Genomic DNA, 25990 nt, shown 5'->3' on the forward strand with positions numbered 1-25990 from the left:
GTTGTTGGGACCATTTTATTTCTTGAACTAACTCGCTGTCTGTGATTTGTGACCATCACTTTTGTCCTATCACAGCAGTAACAAATGAGGGGCCAGAAGACACAAGAGCTGCACCAATCTCGTGCGCACAGATCGCCCTGCCCAGGGATAGCACCCTCCACTCTGCCACCCTGTGCCAAACATGCTCCCCACTGGGGATTGAGTGCCATCTAAAATAAAACATTTTTTTAAAATGTGCATAAAAATGTATAAGCATATAAGCATCTGTGATACATGTGAATTTTCTTGTGAGTTGAAAAAAAAAAATAAAAAAAAGGAAAGAGAAACTTCAAAAGAGGTTTATGTTGGAAAATATTGTGATTCCTTAAATGACAGGTCATGAATAGTACCCTGTAAATTAATGTCAGCCAATGTGTGTGACCTAAAGTGGTAGATTCGTCACTCTATCTTTTATCATGTGATTTCTGTGTTCAAATCCATCAAGAGTAATACAAAATGAATTTTAAAAGATAAAACTTTTTATAAGAACATGCCATTTTATGTTTAGAAATAGTCAATTTAATACAAAACATGGACATCTATTGGCTTCTAAGAAAGATTCAGATGGTGTTTAGTTCTTTATAACACAATACTTCCCACTGGAAGAAAGAGAAATATTTTTTTATCTAAGTAATTCCAAAAAATAGATGTTTGTTATTGTTGTTTATTTATATACAATCCAACAAACAGCTTTACCCAATTTGTTTTCCTTAGCAATCGTATTGTTCATGGTTGCTCATGTCCTTATTTGACTTAGTTACTTATGTGTTATCTACATCTAATACTCTCACTTCCCATTTGTATCAGCATGATACAAAAATTAAACTCCTCAGAGAATTCTTTTTTACTAACATAATCAGAATGAGAAATCAAATTTAACTGTCTGACTTCAGTGACTTACTGACCAAAGTTTATAAAGGAATCACCTCAAATTAATGATCACCCTTTAATCTTCTTTAACATAAAACAGAAAATGGCTGCAGAGAACCACATTTTCTAGCTGTTTATTTCAATTGACAGAAAGCAGAATACAAATTTTGTCAATAATGTGAACAATTCTGAGCCAGATCCTCTAAAATGGTAAACTTTTCTAAAATCCATTTAATGATAATTGAATTGTTTGACATCTATTAATGCAGGCATTCAGCACAAAGTAAACTTTTAGGAATATTTGAATTGTTATTTTGTTTGTATAACTTTTGCTGGTTATATGTTCTATACAGCAGGGAGAAGTGAGATCCAAATTTAATAAAATAACATATTTATAAGAGAGAACAAATGAAGAGAGTTTAAAAAAATATTTTAAGTGGTAACATTAATTATTTTTTCAAGTCTTTACCTGACGCTGCCTATGATTTCCTTTTTTGTTCTCCACTCATTATTTGTTTCTTTCTTCTCTTACTTCCCGATTAATACATAAACATGAAGCATGCTGTTAATTTAGATTTACATTTAAGAAGATACTTAGGCATCTGCATCCTTAGCAGTGAGGAATGAAGATATAACCTTGTGAATAATGTTTAAACTAGAGACTGAGGCCGTGTTCTAGCCCTTGAGACATGGTACTTATTCTTTATTAGGAAACAGTACAACACAGCATTTCACTCCTTTGGGATGTTTACATAGTCTGAATCATGAGTTTAAAAGATGCACCTTTATATTATCAGAGTTAGAAGACCAAATATATTATTTTCATAAAGACATACAGAAACATTCTTAAAAAGCTGTGATTAGGCTTTACATGTTCTGTTATATACCAAAGCCTTATTGACACCTTTCTGATCTGTAGAAATTAGCCTAATGAATACAGCTCTCTACCATGAGTACCTGCTCAGCAGGAGAGCATTTGGTCTGCATCTTTCTCCCTTTCACTTTATCAGCATAGTGTCAGACTGAGCAAAGTTATTGAATAGGTCTTTTTAAATAATTAGAAAGATTGCAAAGTAGTAGATGTCTTTGATTAGTAAATCCTGAAATATGAGTATTTTTTTGTTAATTAGAAGAATGTAGTTGACTATTAAAGAGAAACACAGTCAGAACATCAAGAATAAGTTTAAAAGGAAGAGGATCTTCCTACCATCACTGGTCCTTCTTTTTACTCTTGTATGCAATCCTGAATCCCTTACAATCACTGTAGGCACAGTTGCTGGTTTCACACAACAAGCATTAAATGTTACTCTGTAGTTAAAGACATCCTATAATCACAAGTGATTTTAAAGCTAATAACTAACTTCCATAGGCACTTTTGTTTAAGAGATAACCACAATGAATCTCAAGCATATTTTTAGCATTAAATTTTAATGTTGCTGAACAGAATCTTGACTGAGGAAAAAAACATGTATTAAATGTAATAGTCTCTGCTTTTTCTAAGACACTTCATTTGACTATTTATAATACCCTCTCTTATCCAAAAATATTCTTTTGATGTTTTCTTCTCATATTCATCTTAGTTATTGCACCCTGTGACTTTCAGTTCTGGAGATCTATATTAAGCAGTAAATATACTTCTATCCTTGGTATCCCAAACATGGACTATATTGCTTGTTTTGACAACTAAAGAAGTTTACAAGAGAAACTCAAGGTATTCCTCTACCTTTGTATTAAAGCATCAGGTAGTGTCTTTGAATAGATTTCTGTGGTTTACACCATTTTTAACTGCTTCTCTGCTCATTGAGTTTTAGTAATATGCTGTCCTGGTTCCAGCCAGGACAGACTTAAATTTTGCAGTACCTGGGAGGGAACATGGCTGGCACATGGAGGTTATTCTGTACCAACTCAAGTCATTGCCAGGGGAATGGGAAGGGAGTCTCTTCGAGAAAAAAAAGGGTTCCAGTCTGGAGGGAGCCATCGGTGTACATGTTTTGGGGAGAGGGGGGTGGGTGAGAGTGGGATTCTCTGTGATTCCTTCCTTTTCTTGTACCCTCTGTCATTAGTATTGTTGTTGCTACTGTTCAGTTTCTTATCTCATTGGTGTTACCAGTAAATTGTTCTTATCTCAACCTGTGATCTTTGCCTTTCTTGCCTCCAATTCCCCCCTCCATCCTGCCACAGGGGAAGGGGAACCAAGCAGTTTTAGTGGGAGTACTAAACTGGAGAATACCATTCCTAAAACAAAACATATGCCTGAAAATAAATACTGCAATTCTAAACCTTTGTTTCAGACGTAGTTTTCCACTGCACTGTCCTGTCCAAAAGCATTAGTTCAGTTAACAGGAGTTAAGTGACACAGTCAAACAAGGAGCCCAGGCCAACTGCAGCAGTTGATGCTTTTGAAGAGCAGGCCCCTCTGGTCACACAGATTTCCTCTCCAAGAGCTTTTTCTACTTCGCAGAAGATGGTTTGAGGGACCAAGGCTGTAGCTTTTATCCCAGCTCAGGACTGGGAGAGCTAACAGAAGGATGGGATGATGAGTGAGCTTTTCTTAGGTAATGGGTGGCAGAGCCAAAAGTTTCTGGGAGACCTCTGCGTGCTAGGACAGCCACACAAAGTAAAGATATGTGGTTTTAGGCAAACAACAACTGCTAATCAGAAAATCCAAGAGTCCTAACAGACTGAACTAAGCAGGACAATATCCAGCTTCCTTTGCCCTCCTCATATTAGATCATACACTGGATATTTCATAGAATTCAGAGCCTGATAAAACAAAACCAAAGTCTAAGATAAAGACTCTTTCACCAAGTTTGTTGCTAAAAGTATAAATTAATGGAAATCTTAAAAACAAAATATTTTCCTATGGAATTCTTAGCCCATGATTTTTTATAATCAAGAAGTTGATACATTTCTTAACCCATAGGTGTTGAAATGCTAAGATAAAATAAGCATCTGAATGTTTGCAGGCTCATTCTAAGCAATCTTGAATTCTGATCTTGTAACTAAAAGTTGCTTTGACCCACATACAGTTCTGGTAATCCAAAGTACTAGGGAAGTGTAATATTCTGCATCTCTAGCCAGAAACTAGAGATATATTTCCTTTGGGAAATGTACATCCTTTAGAAAAAAGATAATTAACTAAAACTAGTAAGTATCCACATTACTGGAACCCGAACAACCTTGTCACTTTCTGTGGAATTCTTTTTTGATTCAGTTTCCGTCCATAAATTACACAAACCCCATTCCAATTTTTAAAAGAAACAAGCCTCACAACCATTATGAGAAGACACAAATTCAACATACCAAAAGAGTCTGTTTATTTCAGAATGAACATTTAATCTGTTTTTACTGAAATTCGTTGCCAAACTTCAGATGATTTTAGGGCAAGTAGAATTATGATCATTGTGGAATTCCAGCATAAACACTAACACAAACTATGCCCACCCTTATGTGAAATGCATATACCCTTATGTGAAATAACTTTGAGGTCATCAATATGTAGGACACGTCTTCCTATCTGTGGCAAATCTGGATCAAGACTTGAAATCAGTTTTGGAGTGGTTGCAAGATACCTCAGATGCTCTTATCCCACATATCAGTGTTTCCAAGAGCAAAACGTTAAGAAACAGAGGCTCTTCAAACTAATGGGTTTAACACTGCTCCAAAACTGTTTCCCATTTAAAGAATTCAAAATTATTATGAAAGGAGTTCAAATGCAAAAATTGCAGTGCAAACCTGCTTTTTAGGCAGGATTTGTCACTTTTACTAGCAGGCTCCTGTGTGGCTCAACACAAAATGAATTCCAGGCTCCCAGCTCTTCAAAGAGCCACTGAACTGATTTGCAGGGACCTGTGACACAGAAAGTTCTGGGATTGCCAGCTGCAAAGGCCCACAGGTCCTCCAAGGTTAGAAAGCTCTTGGCTGAATTTCATCCTGGACAGCCATAAAGCCAGGAGTTTCAAAGCCCATGGGAGCCATAACAGCCAGATGCCAAGGTTTCTGGGTCAGCTTTGATTCCTACAAACTCCAGTTCCTCCACACCCTGAGATCTCAGGGAATCCAAGACCTGCAGCACAAAGCCAGCTCATCAGACTGGCTGTTTCTGAGCCAGGATTGCATTTCCTTCCACAGATAACTATGAATAATAGATCCTGATAAAACTGAAATATGATTTTAAAATCTTGGAAAATTCCTGAAACTACCAGAATAATTGAGCAATAACTGGAAAATTACCTACAATGAATGACCAAAGGAAAAACATATCAATGAGGAAATAAAATTATGCCATAACTAACACAGACACTTGAATAGATTGATCATAGAATATCAATTTATAATAAGTATAAGAGTATAAGAAAGAAAGAAGGAAGACAATGAGGTGGTGATGTAAATGTTCAAAATCAAAGATAATCCATGTATGGCCTGAAGAATGAATAAACTTTTTTTGCAGTTTTTCACAAATATTTTGTATGAAGATCGTGGAGGCAGATGGCTATTTAGCATCTAGAAATTGAAGTTACTGTCATAAAATGTCTCATTTATTAGATGAAGTTTAAAAAAAAATTAGAGACAGGACTCTGTAAAATTCTTCTCTCATTTTATATAAACAAGTGCAGTAAGTGCTATTGCGACAATTGAAAGTACAGAGTACTAAACTGGCAACAAACTACAAGTGACCAGCTATTTTTACTTTGAAAATAGAAATAGGCCCAAAAAAAAATATCAAGACAAAATTTTTTAATATTGAATTACTTCACTTCCTGTCTTTAAAATCTAGTTTCCTCTTCATCCATCAATTTTCAGGATATTCAGCTGAGGTGTTTAGGCTCAGTGTGTCTTCATTTCTTACTGCTATATAACCTAGGAAATTCAAGATTTAAATCACTCTATTAATACCACCAAATCTGGTAGATTGAGAATAGTATTTAATGACCAAAGAAAATCCTGTTAAATTAAAGTTTTGTTATTAAAAGGTATACTTTGCCCTCAAAGCAAAAGAGGTTAGTAAGACGAATACATGTAAATTGTCACTGCTTTCATCAGAATTATTGTTATATCTCAATTTTCACTATCACTAGATAAAAAATAAAGATACATTTTCTAGCAGGATAATTGAACAGCACACTCTGACATATTATTTCTAATTAACATCATATTCACTTTCAACCAAGCCAGCCTTGTTGAAGACAGATTTCTTTTCACATTTGTAATGCAGTTAGCTAATGTTCTTTCTGAAGTCAGTACAAGGAGATCCTCTGACAATAAATAATATACAAAATATGGTAAAATTATTCTTCCAAAATGTACTTTAGGTCTGTCAAAGCTGCAGATGTTTTCAGTTTCATTCAATATTCTTTTACGGAACATGTGAATTCCTCGATGGCACATAATCCTTTTTGCATCATATTCCTCAAGATACAGTGGTCAACTAATACAATTTAGATAGTTCTTGATCATAACTGGAAGATGAAAAATATTATTTACATTTAAAGGATTATCTTGTGCCAAAGGGGTACTTAATAATGCCAAACTTTCTTTGAATCATGTGTAGAAATAAATGTAAATTTTTCTGTTTCTCCCAACTATGGTGACTATCTGAAAGAAAAAGTGACATCACCAGAAGTTAGATTACCTCCAGATGAAAACTGATCTTTAGCAACTCTCAAAATCTCTCTTCTAGTAGCAATGGCTAATTTGAAGTGTATTTACCTCTCCCAGGTTCACTTCTCAGCATAGCCCTTTGTACCAAGGAACCTAATTATGTTTGAATGCCCTCATTTCTAGCTGCTTTCTTTTACTTCCTTTAGGGCGTTGCTCAAAGAAGGGGTCTTGCAGCTGGCTATGAATCTCTTGGGCAACAAATGCAAAGCATAAAAGCAGGGAAAAAAATTTAAAACAAGCATTCATTGAAGTTAGTGACAATTTAATTCGAAAATATGCTTGGAACCATATGTTCAAAATTATGTGTACATATGCAAAAGAAAACAATGCCTGTTCTGGTTCTAGTTACATTTTGTTGAACTCAGTGATGCTGTACTAATCTGTGGTAAACAGAAACAGAACAAGAGCAGTGAATATTCCAGTAAGCAGAACTAGAAAGAGTGAAATCAATAAAAATCAAACTAATATTAATATTCCTTAGCCCTGTTAACATGCAGAAGGTTACAAAAATATAGATAATCCCCAAAGTCCAATAAAAGCTGATTTTTCTGTTGTGAGGAATATTTGAGGTATTGATAGTAGACCTGTTAGTTTTCATTAGTTGAAATGTAGTCTAAAATTTTTCAGATGTAATAACATTGTTCCTTGAAATTTTCTTATCATTCTTTCTTCCTACCAAAAACTTGATGTGTTTACTATTGAATAGTTCAGTAATGTCTTCACTGCTGACATTCCTTATATTTTTACCAAACCTGCTTGTCCTTATGTAATTTTATGTATTTTAATAAATTATTCTCTTACTTGCTATGCAACAGAGATGACAGTGGGTTGACCTAACAAGCTAAAATTTCTAACCTAGAAGACATTTGAAAAACTGTAAATCAAACCAAAGTATAATATTCTAAATATTTATATGAACACAGCTTCAGTAGAATATGTGAACATATATGAAGAATCAGATAAAATAGTACAGAGAATAGTAAGTTTAGAAATATGTACATAATAGCAATATATTAAAACACACCGCTTTGCTTGGTGTGTCTGAAAATTCACACCGGGTGGGCTTAGGCAAATAAGTGGCAATATGGAGTCACTCATTTGAAAAATCAATTAAATATCCCTATTTCCATAGTTATTTGTTGAATGACACTGATAAAAAATATGTATCATAAAACAGAAGAGTACTGAAAAATTTGGTTCAAAACTTTGTGTAGAGACTAATCCCTTGAAAGATGTTCATATTGTGTAAACATTTTGCCACAAAATCATCTCTCTTATTCACAGGGATAGAACCATAGAATCATTTAGGCTGGGAAAAAACTTTAAGACCATCAAGTCCAATGATCAACCCAAGTCCACCACTAAACCATGTCCCTAAGCACCATATCTACACTTTTTAAATACCTCCAGGGATGGTGATTCAATCACTTCCCAAAACCAACTGATCTAACTACTAAAGTAATATTCTAGTAATATTTTTATTGTCTTTTACAGTAGTAGCCAGATTAAGTTCTAGTTGTGCTTTGACCCCTTGATTTCTCCCTACAGAACCTCATGACATCACTGTAGTGCTCCTGAGTGGCCTGGCCCTTCTTCCATAGGTCAGAACCTCTCCTTCCTTAGCTCCAGTCAAATCTCTCTGTTCAGCCTTCTCTCTGTTCAGCCTTGCCTGCTTTACCCACTGGTTCAGCTTTCTGAATGTCATTTGACAAACAGAAACAGATGTCACATGGTTTGGTATTTCCATGCACAGGTGTTGCTGAGGATTCGTTGCTGGGCCACAGCCCTGCTCCTTTGCACATCAGGTTGTGTGACCAGGGCTGATCTTTTCAGAAATACAAAAACCAACCATTTTAGAAATTGAATGAGAAAAGGAAACAGCATGGAAAAGGAAACATGCAGGAGCTCCGACCAGTTTTGTTTTCATTCCAATAAAGTATTCAAATTCATCAAGGAGCCATCAAGACACACTGAAAATGAGGTTTTAGTACAACCATGAGCATATAGAAGCCTACCTGATTTAAATCAATGCCATTCCACTAACATTGGTTTACACCAGCTATGAAATTAGCCCACAAAACCCAAATTTTTTGACAGCAGTGGGAGGAGAAACCTGAGAGAAGTTGGATATTTACCTATCTTGTATTAGTGTAGAGTGTTTTGATAGCTATGATATAAAAACTGGAGCTACCTCAGGTCTTGGTTTATTATTGGCTGTACTTAGGGCTCTGAAGTCCCTAAAGGTATCTCAGCTTGTAGGTTGTGTACCTTGGGTTTTCCAATGGGTAACAATAAGAAAATTACTGCCATCTCTAAGCCCTCTGAGTGTTATGAAGAGTTATACACTGACATTTGTAAAATGTGTTGGGATCCTGAACACAAAAGGTTGTAGAAGTATGATCAATTGTTGTCATTCTTTAAAAAAGGAATGTAAGACTGTGAAGCAATGATGGAGCCTCTGTCAATACTGAAGAGAACTGTAACAGATATATGCATGGAACTTAGAGAAGTAACACTGCTTGTTTCATAGGGCCAGAAATTTAAACAGAGTTAGATATGCAGTCTTGATGGCACTGAAATTTCTTGAGTTCGGTCCTTGACATCACTACAGTTGGCAATTCTATAGCTAGAATCTTTATTTATATCAGAAAATGCAAGTAAACCACTTCCAGTAATTTGAAATATAATCATTAGAATATTTTCTTCTCAGGTTTGTCCATAATTTTGTACACTTTGTTCTAAGCTAAAAATCCTGTGAATGTTTACTGCAATGAAATTTCATTTGTGCTAAAAAAACAGAGGTGTTCCTGCTCCACTATGTTGCATTTAATACATATTATTCAGCTGTCATAAATTGTGAAGGACAAGTGATTTTTATCTACATCCTGTAATTAAAAGAAATGCTGAAAAACTGCATGACTTGCGTCCATGTAGTAATACTATAGAATAATTTCTGGATTTAAGAAATGAGTAACCTATTTTATTCCATGCACAAAAGGTATCCCAAACAATGGCAATAATGGTCAAATTTTGTTTGGAAACCACAACTTTAGTTAATAAACAATTTTTCAAAAAGCACTACACAGAAGAATCACAGGCATTAATTTTCTCAGTTGTTACCAAAGATAGTAGAAGCTGAAAAATATGAGCAGGTTAAAAATTCAAGCAGAGAGGTCATTTATGGGGAGGGACACTCAAGCAGCCCTTATGAATTTTTGCAAATTTTGTCTGGTGACCATCACAGTAAGATTTTTTTTTCCTCAGTGTGCTGCAGTGTAGAAGCAGAAAACTTGTATGTGGGCTTGGTGACTGGTATGTGGAATGAAAAGACAACCTTGTCATAAGAAGCTGGAGGGATGACACATAACCTTATCAAACAAGACACACAGGCTCCAGCAAGTTCAGGAAGAAAAGTGCCCCTGGTGTTCAGGGCACGTCTGCCCAGAGAAGCTGTGGCTGCCCCATCCCTGGAAGTGTGGAAGGCCAGGCTGGATGGGGCTTTGTACAAACCAGTCTAGTCGAAGATGTACCTGACCATGGCTGTAGGGTTGGAACTAGATGGTCCTTAAGGTCCTTTCCAACACCCAAAATTCCATTATTCTAATATCCAGATATGCATTTCTAGTATATCACTAAACAAAAACTGGAATATTATCATGTGTTCAATTGATAAAATCAGCAGACTTCTACAAAGGGACTGCCTTAGGACTACCTGGGGTGAGAGTAGATCAGGTTCTGGTATTAACTTGGTTTTTGAAGGAGAAGCCTAAAAGTAATATTTGTGTACAGCCACAGTACATGGATATATTTTCTAGCAAGAAGAGGGATGCGCTGGTTTGGTGTCCTCCCGTTTATCTGGAAACAGTTGCTTCTGCAGTTCCTTTTTTTTCTTGAAGAAGATAGAAAGAATATGCATGTGGAATGTTGTTGATGTAGAAAAGATCATGCAAACTGTCCCCACTGAACTAGAGGCATATGAGTTCAAAGAGAACTATTTGTAACTTTTCTTCCAATGCCCTGGCTTTCGGTTTAATTAAGAAAAATAACTTTTAGCTGGCTAATTTAGCTCATGTGAAAGGAAAAAAAAAACCAATCTGCTGATCTTATCAGCAGGAAAATGTTTTCCAATGACATTTCTTTCAGTTCTTGAAAAAACTCAAAATTTTAAAAGAAAATTAATTTATAAATAAATAGATAAAAAAGAAAATGATTACATTATTTAACTAAGAATTCTAACCTCTTGGCTGGAAACCACAGTATTTTGGTTTATAGTTGCTCTGTGCCATGTAGCTGTTGTTACCTGAGGTCTCAAGACCTCAGATTGGAGAGTCACTCTTTTTAGGAGTTTTCTATTTTAAGGTATTAAAGAAAAAAAAAATCCCTAAACCATTTCCTGATTGGCTTCAGCAATAGACACACAAAAAATTACTCAAATGTCCACTGAATACTAAATCCCAGATAGAATCCAAGACTAGGTTTAAATTAAGACAATCTGCCTGGTTATTTTGAGTCCTTCTGTTTCACCAAGTATCTCAGTTCCTCTTTGGTGTTTTAAAGGACTGAAAAGAATAGTGAATAAAAGGTATGCAAAGTGCTAAGTTGCTTTTATGTTCTTTTTGACATGAAATAAAAAGGAAATACTGAAAATATCTCTATAAAATTCTTCTCATGAGATGTACCTCATGATCCCCCTTTTGGGCCTGGAGAGTGCTTGGAGTAGGCTGTATGCATAATCGAAGCTGTACACTGAATCCTGTCCTCAAATGAACAAAAAAAATCTGAGCCTGTCTGCTTCTCACAGGCTGGACTTGAGTCCTCTTGTTTAAGCTACGACAGATTGATATTGTTTCCCTTACTCCAGTGACTACATGATTTCTGTGCTGTTGTTCCAGGCCTTTCTAACAGTGGTCTTTTATATATTATTTTTTTTCCATTATTATAAAACTACCACTGCTCACAGATTTAGTTGGTATCTTTCTAGGCGTGAGGAGGAAAGAACTGGCTGGGGATGGAGACCATGCTATCATTTCATATCTTGATGTGGTACCCCACAAATTCATGTTGACACAATGCAATGACTGTAGATATATTGTGAGGAAGCATGTCATCCATTTTTTTGCCTCTGATTTTCTATAAATAACAGACTTCAGTCTCCATGGGTGCCAGGCTTGTATTTTGCAACATACCACTCCAACCCTTTAAAATTCCTCCTGACCATGTGGGAATTTCCTGTTCTGCCAAATAGGTTTGCCTGCATAATGCTGAGGTCTGTCTGTCTCTTACTGGAGAGAAATCCCCTTTTTTTTTAGGACAGAGACATTTTGATGTAGGTGAACACACACAGCTGGTATCAAAAGGTAACCTGGAACTTCTGCCACTTCTAAAAGTGACAGGAGAAGGAGGAAGGAAGGAGTCAGCTTAAGTTATGTGGGCCTGAGGTTGGGAAAACCCCTTTTCAAGAGAAACTGAGCTTAGTTTTTTCCTGCTGATTCACTGTGAGCAGCATCAGGCCAAGCTCTATACAAATTCACTAACATCACATTCCATGTGAGAGTCAAAAGCCTTTTTTCAGTTTCTAACCCTCTCGAGACTCTTTAATGATAATAGTCTGGGTTTGTGGACTGTGTTGAAAACCTCCTTTGAGTTTATGTTCCCATAGAAAATTAGTAGTTTTTCTAGTTGACCTTTTGGTAAGATCTCGTAATAACACCTGGAAAATATAAACAATGCCAGGCTAAGCCTAAGAGAAGTAAAACCAAAATTAATATTTGTTATAATAGAGAAAACACTGAGCAACTCTGACTTAAGATGTCTCAAAATATAAAGCATTATGAGAAGTATTCTAAAAATTGTCTAGCTTCAGCTTTCTTATAGCCTTTCAGAAGGATTTTACTATGGAAGTGAAAACATGACAGTATTCAAAATCATACTGATAGAACTAACACTGAGGTGTCATCTTGAAACTTAAGAATAATTAAAATGGGACATTTACCCTAAAACACATTTTCAGTGTCCACTATAGTGAGTTATAGCCCAGAGAAAAAATAAAAAAAAAAAAACAAAGACAAAACCAAGTCTTGTGATGAACAATCAGAGTTTTGGTCATGATTTCAGGAGCTTTGTGTGATTTTGGTAGGAAAATAATGAATACAAATGTTGAAGTAGTCTTTAAAAATTCACATGAAAAAGATGGTACACTTGGTACATATTTTATGGATCAAGAATTCATGTCTTATTTTCATGCCCATAACTGTGCAACAAAAACATTTTCAGTCTTGCTCAATTCTGCTTCTAGGAAATACCCCAGGGGGTGAGTGGCCAAATTACTAGATGTTTCCAAGATGCGTAGGAGTACTAAATCCTGGGTCAAGGAAACTTTTTTCTTTTTATTTTTCCTCCTATTTCAAGGGTTTGTAAGGCAGGTTTTTTGTGGGAGGTATTAAGGTAGTACATAACAAATGCTTTGCTTGTCTTACTGGTTTAGCACTAAAGAAGTGCAATCACTAATCCTAGCTCTAAAAACTGAATTCTTAACAAGTTCTTTTATTTCAGTCAGTGTTTAATTTTTTAACTATTTTTAGTGTTCTTACATCCATTTCACTTTAAAAATCAATATATAAATATGCTGAATAAACAATTAAACACTAATTTTATTCCTGTTCTATATAATGGCTTGTACAGTATGTGCCATAATGGTTATCATCCATTGGAAAAAGAAAGGTAATTAATGATAAATTATTATTTTGGTAAACTGTGCAAGGAATTATAATTTTCCTATTTTTTTTTTTTAATTTTTTTCTTAATGTTCTCTGTAAAAAATCTCTGGACTTCTCATTCTCACCCACCTATCCAAAAGAATAAAATATACATGTGCTTGTTCAGTGTAGCAGATGAATTCCAACTCAGTTCTACCTCCTGTTGAAGTCTGTGAAAAGTAGCTGTGTTCTTGTGCTAACACACTCCAATGATAAAATTAAAACCATTTATTTTACTGGGTTAAAGCTTGACTCATGAAACATTTGAGTACATAAACTCAAAATAGGACCCTTGGTGCACTCTGGGTCAAGTTCATAGATCTTGCAAAATTTAAAGTTGGCAAATTTGAGCAAATGCCTTTCCAGTATTCCTGACCTCTAGCTCATCATCACAAACTGTCCAAGGACCTTGCTTGATGCTAGTAAATTGCTTCTTCACTTAATGGTCATAAGCAAGAAACACAAACAGTACTTATGAAGCTATCAGTGATAGCTTCAAGGGCATTCCTGGTGACAAAGTGACACATTAGTTACAACCTGTAATGCCCTATATGGCATTTGGGTTCCATTCAGCATTTCAGTCTGGGATTATCTGCATTTTATATATACCTTGACAACCAGCAAAATTTAGAGAATTTCTGGTTTCATCATTAAAACATGCAGCTGAGCATCTTCTCTTACTCACTCCTGTGTTCTTATATTTAGAAAAATAATTTTCCCATTCTTTTTTTAAAAAAGGAAGATCTTATTTTAACTATGATTAGTTTTTCTTCAGCAGGCCGTACTACTGCTGAAATATGTAATATTATGACATTTGTAGGGCCACACACCAGTAAACAGTTTGCATCTGCATTGTATCAAGACTTTTTACTGAACACAGTGCTGTATATCAAAGTAATTTCTCTGTCTTTTCTGTCGCATCAGGACAAGGTGTGTAAATTTGTGATAGCATCATTTACCCTTCCTAGGAATTTTTGATCAAATTTTCTATCAACCTCAAATTGATAGACTTCTTGCTCTGAAGCATTACCCTCACCTCCCGCCTATGTTTAGCTTTCTCAATATCTCTCTGGGTCCCTTGCACTTTACCTGAGCTGACCCTCCCTAGACTGATAGTCCACAGACAGAAATTGGGTGATCAAGCAGATCAAGACTTCCCCCCCCAAAAATTATTATTGAATTAATTCTGTTGTAATCATCCTTTACCTTTAGCCATAACCTCGTGGTACATGGCAAACACCTCTTCCTTTGTTTGCCTCTGCAAGTACAGTCGCCTTGCTTATGCTTCCCTGCATAAAACTTTGGTATTGCAACAGGTACAAACAGTTCTTTTAACAACTGACATGAAGGCAGAGGCTCTAATGGTTGAGCTGTGGGATGCCATGGAGGTCAATGATGTCAGAGGAGTATACAAAAGAATACTTATTGCATCTGCCAGAATCCTTAGAAGAGCCAAGAGATCAAACTGGATCATTCAAGAAAAATGTTGAGAGAAACAACCTTAATCATCGCCTCTGTATTTCACAGGCTAAAGTGATAAAGAATTTTGCAGTCCATATCTCCTCCACACAAAAATAGTAACACAGAAAAACCTTCTAGCAGAGCATTGATGGCCTTTCCCATCCACAGGATAGAAGTGACGCAGGAAAGATAGGTGGCCCTTGACCATTTATCTCTACTATGGTAAGTCACACACACAGTGAAGTATGAAATTTTAGCCAAGGAACAAAGGGTAATAGTTCATTCAGGAAGAGATTAGATCATCTCTTTGAGCAATTTTCCTTCTAAGCAGATCCTCTAAATTCCAGGCACAGCACCAAAAGCATCGTGGTTTGGGGGCTTCCCATTGCTGTGTTGACTCGCTGATGTGCCCTAGAAGGCTACAGGAATTTCCTGATGAATTAAGACTGGGAAGGGTAAATATTTAACTATGACACAAATAAATATCCTTAAATGATAAAGGAAGGGATATTAAATCCTCATTTCTGTGACTTTTATCTGCATATGAATGCCCAATTTTTGAAAAGCTGCAGCAATGTTCTTTCAGTTCTTTGGTATTGGAGGAGACTTCAGGGAAACAGATTTTATATGAAGTATTTCTCTGAGATTTCAGAAATATCGAGTAATTTCTACACAGGTTTTTCAATTTTTAAAAAATCAACATTTCTTGTGAATAGCACTCTGATAGTGATAGTGATATAACTATTTGAAAATCCTTGCCTTTTTGAGACACAAATGCATGACTCACAAGTGAGACAAGAAAGACATGTAAGTGACCCTATTATTCACCCTCACTCTTGCCCACACACTGAACTGAGGGCAGAGTTTTAAAGAAAAGATTTATTTAATATTGTTTTATTTCATTCAAAAGACTTCTGCATAAGAAATAAAATTCCCAGACAAAAAATATCTCTAAAACAACTCAAAGCTGAATGTATGAAAGTGAAAATCAGCACTTTTAAATAGAACCATGGGTAGTTTAATACAAATTCAAACATTCATTCAATTCAGTCTATAAGCAACGCATCAACCTGCAGCAGAAATAATTTTTAGATTCAGAATTGATTAGCACCAATCTGATCATCTGTGTTCTAGTGTGAAAAAAATCCATGCTGCAAAAACAGACCAATTACCTTCTAAGGTTGTCCTCTCATACTCCCGATTTTCTCCCACAGTTCTCTAGTTTTGCCTTAATTTCATCCTGGCAGGAATACTCAGAGTTTATCCTATCTCTACTGTAATCTTTCAAGCCTGCTTGGTACAATAGGAGGAGAAAGAATGCCAGTACCCAAATTCTCAGGCAGAACAGAATCAGAAGAAAATTTGGCTAACAGGAACGATTGAAGTTTTGTTGTTTCCATACATTCCTATGTCAGAAGGAATGCCTGGTACCTCTATTTGCAACAAGACAGCTAGAGAAAACATGACAACTGGCAAGAATTTACAAATCAAAATCCCCAGAAGTGATGAAAAGTTATAGCTATACACCTCTGCCATTTTCTATTAAAGAAACAGATGTCATACATACCCAGATCAGGTTTTGTCTTGCAACATATGCACATGTAAGGTCAGAAATGTGCCTGGGATGGGGAGAACAAAAGTCCATACTTTTTCCAGAATATATGAAAATTCCTGCTTCATATACATTGTGGAAGGGACAAAAGCAGATATGCTTTTGTAAAATATTTTTTCAGCCATACAGTTGGGGAATGGTTCACACAGAATTAATGCATGGTGAAACAAGGTTTCATCTTGCTACCAATTTTTTTTTTCAAGCCTACAGGTCTGTTTGAGGAGAGCAACAGATTGACAGCAGGTGCATTGGTATAAAATATGAGAATGGATTTAAGACACAACACTTAAAACCAGATTTCCAAGTATTTTAATACTAAACACTCCAAATATCAAAATGCATGTATGTGTGCACACACTCACGCACCAGAGTGAGGAGTTGAAGGGGGAGAAATTCTGTAGACTTCTTAGAGAATTTTTCATCAGCCATTTTTTACTCATAGATCTCCTACACGGATTTTCCAACTGCAATGTTTTGCATGGTTTTCAGCCTCTCTCCTTTAAGAGAGGATTAACAATGCAGATCATATGATTGTGTACTACCACATAACAGACCTTTAAAGTACCTCTCCTAAAGACACACCTATTCCACCAGGAAATTAGCATAGTTCTCTTAGTCTTACCCTTTTCTTGCTTTACTTTTTTGCTTTTTTTTTTTTCCATTTCTTCTCCTAGAAGCTAGTCAAGGAAGTATGAGAAATTTCCTTCAATCAGGTCACTTCATGGTCTTGAATACAGATTTTCTGTACGGCTTCCTCTGAGTAATTACAACATTATCTTGAACAATTTTTTTGGTGGGTTCATTTGGTTTAAACCTGAAAGCAAATCATTTATACAGTGTAACTTGAGCATCTTTCCAGCTGTACCTGTCTTGCTTTCACCATCTGCACCATATACTTTTTCAATGTTGTGTGGAACTAACTCACTGTTAGGTCTTGTTTAGACAAGAAAGTTATGCTAGCTTGATTTGCATCAGTTTTAAGCAGGGAAAATTAAACTGGTGCAAGTCGCTGATTAGAAGTCTTATCCCAGTTGAGTAGTGACTTACACTTAGATAAATCTGATTCCTAACTAAGGCAATGAAAAATGAATCTTGATCTTTGTGCAGAAATATTAATGAGAATTCAGTGCAAACGTGCAACATTTTATGGCATTCCTAAGTTACCCTTCCAAGTGTGAATATTCACCACTCTGGTGTTTCATAACACTGTCTAAAATATGCACATGTGGTTGCATAAAAATAACCTTGTGTTAAAGTACAGCTTGTTTCATAAGACAAAGGTTTTTTTTCCACGAAATACGAAACTATTGCAATTTCCTTTTCCTGATCAAACTTCAACCCTGTAATAAGAGAGGAAATTCTTATGCTACTGGGAGGACTTTTACACCAGGGCTGTTTATTCAAGACACTTGAGCTGCTGGTGTTAAAGATGAGTTCACAGCAAACTTACATGATACTGGTTCTAGAAAGTCCTCATTTACTACCTGTTCCTTCTGCAATTGTTGCAAATACAGACAATAAGACTGAACTAAGCTGAACTGAAAATTGAGATGAATACAAGCAGAAGGTTAAGTATCCTCACCTTTCTTGCAATAGGTCATGCAAATGACCCCAGCTTTGATAACAAGTTTATCCATAATTTTTGTTAATGGTAGCTCTGAATATCAAGGCATTCCTCACTGGTCTTCATGAGAATCTGTACAAAATCAGTCCCTTGCAGATGGATACAGGTTGGAGCAGCTGCTTGATGGGTTTTGAAAACCGTGTAAGAATGAGGATTATTCTTACTGTGAGCAGGACACAAACAACCTGTTTAGCCAACTGCAACCTTCAAGATATTCTTGGCTTTATAGATGTACATTCATTGTATTTATCTGCTTATTTTTAATGAACTATTTCAGTTACCTATATTAAAAGCAATTTCCTTCCAGAAGATTTTTAATCTCACAATTTTCTGTAAATATTGGAAACATTATCATAATACATTCACTGTAAAGTGCACAAAATACCTTCCACAATAAAGACTTCAACAGCAACGCAAAAAATAATATAGTAGGCATCCCAACAGCCTTATGAAATTGAGTAGTAGTACTATATCTGTAGTAGAAAAGGGAAACCAGAATACTTAAAGTTTACAATTTCCTTGCAGTCACAAGCAAAGTCCATACTACAAGCATGGACAGAAGTAAAGCTTAAATACATCACACTTAACTGAGGCATTTAAATCAGGAGGTGAGCTGCTCAGGATTTTCCTGGGGTCAGTGAAGAGAAACAGGGACTTCCACAGAAGAGTTCAGAGAGCTGAACTCTAGGCTTGCTACTGTCTCATGACACAGCACTAAGAGATTCCCCTGAGCACAGAAAAAACTATTTGGGTAACCAGCATTCCCCTGGAGAAGCTGGTGGCCGGGTGCACTCTTTGCTGGGTTAAAAACTGGCTCTAAGACTGGGCGCAGAATGCAAAAGTGAATGGTGAATGGTGTTACTTCCAGCTGGTGGCCAGTCACTCATGTGGTCCCCAAGGTTCAATACTGGGGCCAGTCCTATTGCATGACTTTTTCAATGAACTGGATGAGAGGATCGAGTGCATCCTCAGTGCGTTCACAGACTGCACTACATTGAGTGGGAGTGTTGATCTGCTGGAGGGTAGGAAGCTTCTGCAGAGGGATCTGGACAGGCTGGATCTGCGAACCAAAGCCAATGCATGACGTTAAACAAGGCCAAGAGCTGGGTCTGCCCTTGGGTCACAACAACCCCTGCAGTGGGAACTGTGGCTAGAAAGTTTCCCAGTAGCAAAGGACCTGGGGGTGCTGGTTGACAGCAGCTGAATGTGAGCCAGTGCATGCCCAGGTGGCCAAGGTGGCCAATATGGCCATTGGCATCCTGGTCTGTATCAGAAACAGTGTGGCCAGCAGAATTAGGAAAGTGATTGCCCTGTACTGGGCGCTGGTGAAGCCACACCTCGAGCGCTGTGTCCAGCTTCAGGCCCCTCAATTCAAGGACAGTGAATGGCTGGAGCAGGTGCAGAGAAGGGCAGCAAAGCTGGCAAAGAGTTTAAAGGTAAGTTGTATGAGGAGCAGCTGAAGGAGCTGAGGTTGTTTAGCATGGAGAAAAGGAGCCTAAAGGGCACCTTATCATTCTCTACAACTACATGAAGGAAGGTTGTAGTGAGGTTGGGGTTGGCCTCTTCTCCCGAGCAGCAAGCGACAGGGCATGAGGAAATGGCCTCAAGCTGTGCCAGGGAGAGTTCAGGTTGGATGTCAGGAAAAAACTCTTCACTAGGAAGGTGGTTAAGCATGGGAACAGGCTGCCCAGGGAAGTAGTGGAGTCACTGTCCAGGAAGGTGCTCAAGAAATGACTGGATGTAGCACTTAGTGCAGTGATTTTGTTGATGTGGTGATGTTTGGGCAAAGGTTGGACTTGATCTTGGAAGTCTTTTTCAACCTTAGTGATCCTGTGATTCTATAATTCTAAGTTTGGGTGGGATGATGCAGGCCTAACATACCCAACCTTATTGCTTTTCCCCCAGTAATAATTTTTGGGTATTTTTTCCAGGGCACATAGCACTGTGGAGTAGGTCGCCTACTTGAATGGGAACAATAAGTTCTCAGCACCCTCAAAATGACACAACATTTAATGTATATCAGTTTCCTTTGGAAAAGCTCTCAGTGCTCCAAATGAGATCTCCCACTGGGCATCTCGGTTGGACAATTCTGATGACTAATAAATGTAATATTTTATTGTTACCAGAAATTGTCTAATTATGGCTGTCATCACTGTAAATAAACACATTCAGGTCCTACTGAACATTATGATAAACCCTTTCCTCCAAGCATGGGAAATTTTTTTAAGTCATTTGCTACCAAATGTGGCAACATGAGAAGCTGTCTCTCAGTCTAATTCCCTGATTCTTCTGCTTCTTAAAAAAAAATAATTGTCAACAAAATTATTCCCCAATAATCTAAAGCTTTCAGGCACTTCCACATTTGAAGTCTTGCCTCTTTCTTGTGGTTACACCAGAATATTCCAAGAATTTGAGCAATTTGACTAATGAAGCTTTGAAAAGCAGGCATGTTTTTGGCCAATACATTTTTGAGGGTATATAAGCAATTTTGGATTTACACTCAAACATGAATTATTTCCATTAAGTTATTCTTTACTCCTTAAATTTGGATTTTGTATATACTTATATAGATATATAAGTATATATGTATATATTAAGTACACATATATATACTTGCTTTTATATATACATATATACGTACTCATTGAGTAGTACACTATGAAATCCCACTAATTTGTATTCCACCCTTTGTTTCACAATATGTTTATGGGAACTGCACTTCAGCTATCACTAGGATGAGGGTCTGCTTTGGACATGAGAATGCATTGACTCTGAAGCAGAAAGTAGCATGCAGATTAGTAAGCAGCCTCTGTGTCTAACAAAAAAATACAGGTTTGAGCTGGACACCAAATAAGAAGCTAGTGCCCACTTTTGGATGAAACATTCTTACTACTTTTGTTCAGCTCTGGTCTACCTTGAAAAACAAAAGATTTACTGGAAACCTATTCTTTAAACAGCTCTGTTAGTAATGTTCATACATTCAGAACAGCAGATTCCAAACCCATTGACCACTTTTTGTTTGTGAGAGTTAGCAAGAGTTCCTAATGAATCTTCTGCTTGCACTTAACATCCAAATAGCATGTGGACTTTTAGGTCGCATGTTACATTCCAAAATGCCCAATGAAACGTAATTGTGAATAAAATGGAACTTTTACTATTTTTTTGTGATTGTTCAACTGGTGAAAATTGGTTTCTTAATATGAAAAAAATTCACACACACAATGACCATTTCCATCCTTGTATTAATATAAATTTTCCTGATAGGACATTATTACAGCTCTTTAGATCTGTCCTGCTCAGGGCAGGCTCTGTCACATTTTCACTCAGCTTGCTGTGTCATATTTCCACTCAGCTTCACAGCAAGAGTGTCATGTAAGGGATTTTCCCATCTTCAGCAAGCCATATAAAATCCAAGGCAAAAATCAGCCACTCCACACATATAAGCAGAAAACAGTAGTTAAGCCCTGATGGTAAAGACAAGGCAGACTTTCAGTAGAGTCACAGCACATTGACAGATGCTGGTCTTTCCAAAAGTCATTTGTTTCTACACAATGACTAGCCCCCTCAAAACCTAGATCCCTTACCTGTTTAAAACCTAGGTGAGCACTTGTGTTGCTACTGTTGCAAAATAAGGAAGTCAACAAAGACCACAAAAGATGCCACAAAAAATAATCTAGTACAATTATTCTAAGGATAAACTTTAGACTACCAAATGGTTACAGATATCCCAGAAAAACTGGTCATAATTTCTTTCTTTAATAACTGAATAAAGACCATTATTTCATACTTCCTCAGTTGTAGCTGGTAAATAACAGCACAGGCACTTTGAAGGGAGAGGAAGTGAGTTGAAGCTGCTTTTTTTCTGTTTAAGTGTATCTACCTTCTTGTAATATTTGTATGTGCTAGCTTCTAATAGTTTACTATCATTAAAGAATATTTTTAAACTTTTACGTTACTCTGCTTAAACAAAAGGCAAGAAGAAAAGAAAGAGTACATCATTAAAAACTCACTTATTATTGTTATAACAATTATTACTACCATTTAGATGTGAGGAAGAGTATATGGAACACTCATCTATAGAGCTATCCTGAATGTACACTGTGTCCATCAATACTGTGATTCAGCAAGCCAGCAGCAACTTCCTAAGCAAGACATGATGATAACATTTCATCTAACTCCTCTTTGGCAATCCTTAGACACTGCAACTAAATACCAAACAGTGTCACGTGAGCCAGGCAGTTACTGCAAGAAAGAAAATGTGATGAACTGTTTGTTTTGAACTATCAGTATAAACATATTGCAGAAATGAAAACCCAGCTTAAACAATGGGGAAAGTTATCCGGTATTAAAATAAACAGTTCTAGGAAAATCTCTAAAAATGTTTACCAAGTCATCTTCTTCCGCATAGTTTCTGTGCAGAGCATTTTGCCATGTCCCTGGTTTGTCAACCAACCCCAGTTACACTGATTATAGATATGCAAATTATAATGGACAAAGCTGGGCCTTAATTGCCTATAATTGGTTCCCCAAGCAAGGGCATTTTATCTACAATCAAGCCTGTAGGTCATCAAAGAAGCAATTTTGCATTAAGAAAAAAAAATTACTTTTTTACAGAAAAGTACTTGTTTTCCTTCTAAAAATCTGATAGGGGAGCATTTGTGCTGAAAAAATAATTCCCTTTGCCAAACATAGGCTATGTAAATTTTTATTGAAAGTTATATATATTACCTGAAGTAATAAATAACTCCTTTATGTAAGTCAGACTATTTCAAAAATCCTTAAACATTTTTGATTATAAGTATTCTCTTCCAGTAAAAGACCTGCAACTGTCAATTTTTCTGCAGTTCATTCACAGCAGGTGCATTGTAAAATGCTGTCTAGTGAAAGTTTAGAGGGAAAAACAAATGCAGACTATAAAATGAGATGTGAGATACCTATGTAATATATTCATGACACTTGAGCATTGTACATGTTTTGAAAGGAAATGAGTTATGGCTGAGATGCCTTGTGGTAGCAACAGCAACAAAGCAAATTCAGTATTCAGAGATGTTATAAAGGAGCTGCATCAGCCTCATTTGTTCAGAGTCAGACATGGTCCTTCACACAGAGAAACAGGTCCTTTCATTCCAAGGAAAACTGACACATGGGGATACATGCATAATCCCAGTTTTATGCTAACCCCTGGGAGCAGGGTATTGGGGGCTGGGAGGAAAAGGAGGAGGGGAATAGTTCTGCCCTCAGCCAGTTTTACAATCATTGCAGAAGAAAACAGCCCTAATATAAACCCCTTTCACTGGGCTTCCTACCTGTTTAATCACTTCCCTCCAAAGTGTGAGAGGACTAACCCTAGACACTCACACTCCAGAGACTCATATTTCCTCATGTTCAGTGAAACAGTGATCTTAGTTCAGTCTCTAGTGGACAAACACAGAATAAGTTGAGTCCTAGAAGCATGATTCAGCAGGCAATTTCCTCAAGTAAAATCATATGTGTATAAAAAAAGAAAACAACTTTCCTCTTTTCAGTGCTTGTCTCAGCCTGCCAAGGCACAGTAAAATAATTTATTTTCCTCTATATAAAACATCCTCTTATTTCCAGCCTTATATTCCCCAAGGCAGATCAAGACATTAAAAAATGAGGGAAGTAGTCTAAAAATTAAATCCTTGGTTACATTTTCTTTTCTCTCTTGCTATGGTCATATATGTAAGAGAACAAATAATTTATAAAAAATCAGGAAACCCTAAAATTCTACTAGAGTTAGGGGAGTGGGAGGGCTGTATATGCTTTTTAATATATTTATGTCTTTTATACTGTCTGGATGAAATAAAACTTGTAAATGAGTTAGCAGCAACTATGCTGATATGCAGTTCCAGTCCAGCTAGCAGAGTCTTCATGAGAGTTTTATGGATGTTCATTCTTAGTATGAACTTGTGTTGGAGTTAAATTGTGTATCTCTCAAATGGGTACATACATCAGTTTTCTTGTACTAGATTACATGACTGGTTGCGTCACTCAGTTGTGTAATTTTCTAAGTTTTGTCAGATCAAAATGGCAGAGTGTGAATGGGAATATCACAAATAGCTATACACAGACTGTTCATTTATTTTAACTGGTCACCTACTCCAAAGGATTTTCTTTATCAAGGTATGGACAACATCTGTGCAAGGTATGTAATTGTGCACACATGAGTGATCATGCTAAGGTGACTGGGACTGCTCATATGAGTGAAATTATTCATATATTTAAGCCTTTCAGACCCAAACTTCATAAAAATAATTACTTCTATTAAGTTACTACAACACCTTGAAACCCATTTTCCCCTTTCTAGGAAAGAATGCACATATATGAACACAAATTGAAGCAGGTTGTTTGTTTCAAGACCAGTGTATTCAACATGGTTAAAAATGTTTACTGTGAAGTTTTAGAAGTAAGAATGCCGGTATATTTTTCTGTTTCTTTCCAGCAATCATCTGGGTAGAATAGTATTACAGGATCTGTTTATGGAGGAACAATGGTATTCTTAACCCAGCACCCTTAAATGCTGATTTTTTAATGCTCCCTTTTGCTGTCACAGTAGCAGGTATCCTGCATGACATCTGAGCTGAATCTGTGAACGATAAGTAGAGCTTATAAGAACTTAGTAAGTTCTGTCAGTGGAGTCTCTGGAGGATTTTTGTGTTCTCCGACTCGCAAGCATACAGTTTCTTGAAAAAAAGACTTAAGTAGTCATATCTTTCAGTAAAGTGAATAAAGTTCAGTTCCCAAAAGCAATGTCACTAGGAAGGGTGCACTCTGGTTAAAACATTTTTCTCCTACACAGCCAAGAACTGTATCAGTCCTTATTACCTCTGTTCCCACAGAAACTAATGAAAACTTTGAACAGCATAAACATCCCCCAAAAAATCATTTAGCGAGCAACAAAAAAAGAAACACTTACTTTTTGCAGCCACTGAGTGTAATTTTCCATCACATGCTCCAGATGTTGCAGCTTCTGGGAAGAGAAATCCTGTTCCACGTGAGGAGCATCTCTCTGAAGAGCATTTGTGTTGTACTGGTCTGTCGTGCTTTCACGACAGTTCCCGTCCTGTTCTGGCAGGATGAAAGTGTAGGTGCACTGCCCGTGCTGAACCCGGTTAAATCTTCTCCCACTGCCTTCCGGACCCCGACGCTGGTTACAGCCTACAAGAGCAAGAACCACTGCCAGGAAAGCAAAGGAAAAGAAAACTGACATGTTATTATTGCTTTCCTTTCCTGCTTTAAGAAAAAACTTTTTCTTCCTCTTTCTTTAAATTTGTTCTTAATTTCCCTTAAAGTCTTTGGGAAAAGGAGCAGAGCAGCACACTTTAACAATCAAGTCTGGATAAACTGTTCTTTTTTTTTTTTTTTTTTTAATTTCACTGTGAGGATAGCTTCCTTAGTTAAAATTGGGAATATTTATTGCATAGTAGCTAAGATTTATTGTTTCCTCTCTGTTACAGTCCAGCATGTAGCCTGCTTTAGTCAGCTGCATATGCATATCCCAGTCTCTTTCCCCTACACTATCTGCTGCAGAACTGCTATTTTCTCTCAGGCTTCAGTGAGTTTTATTAAGGTTGCACTTTCAAGCCAAGCTGGAAGCAAGCAGCCTTTCACAAGATGACTTGACAGGAATGCGTGTATGAGTGCGCCCCTATGCTAAGGATGGCTGATGGCTCAGCACAGAGGGATCATCTTACAAACTGGCTGGATGCATGACCTCGATCATGCACGTCTGCCCAGCCCCTGCTGCACACAACTGCTGGGGGCTTCGGGCGCGTTCACGTCGCTTTAATGAGGAAGTCAGTCCACCTTAATACACTTCATATGTTCGCACTGACCTATTAAAATGTAGATAAAGTGTAGAAGTTTGTTGTAATCCCTCTGTAAATATACAAAGCACTGAAATTGAAAATACTTTCAGTTCTGCTCTGCTCTGTATCCATTAAAGAA

At 36.8% G+C, this 25990-nt stretch overlaps 1 protein-coding gene across 1 annotated transcript in view; it reads right to left on the bottom strand.

Annotated features, from left to right (window-relative positions):
• The window catches only part of LOC116997311 (angiopoietin-1), a 150496-nt gene extending 124809 nt beyond the window's left edge, over positions 1-25687 (bottom strand). Inside the window, exon 1 of the mRNA XM_033062262.1 lies at positions 24960-25687. Within this exon, the coding sequence (XP_032918153.1) occupies positions 24960-25253 (294 nt within the window). The 5' untranslated portion in view covers positions 25254-25687. The remainder of the gene's footprint in view (positions 1-24959) is intronic.
• Positions 25688-25990: the final 303 nt, after the last annotated feature.

This window comes from Catharus ustulatus, chromosome 1, assembly GCF_009819885.2.
Source record: "Catharus ustulatus isolate bCatUst1 chromosome 1, bCatUst1.pri.v2, whole genome shotgun sequence".
Lineage (NCBI taxonomy): Eukaryota > Metazoa > Chordata > Aves > Passeriformes > Turdidae > Catharus > Catharus ustulatus.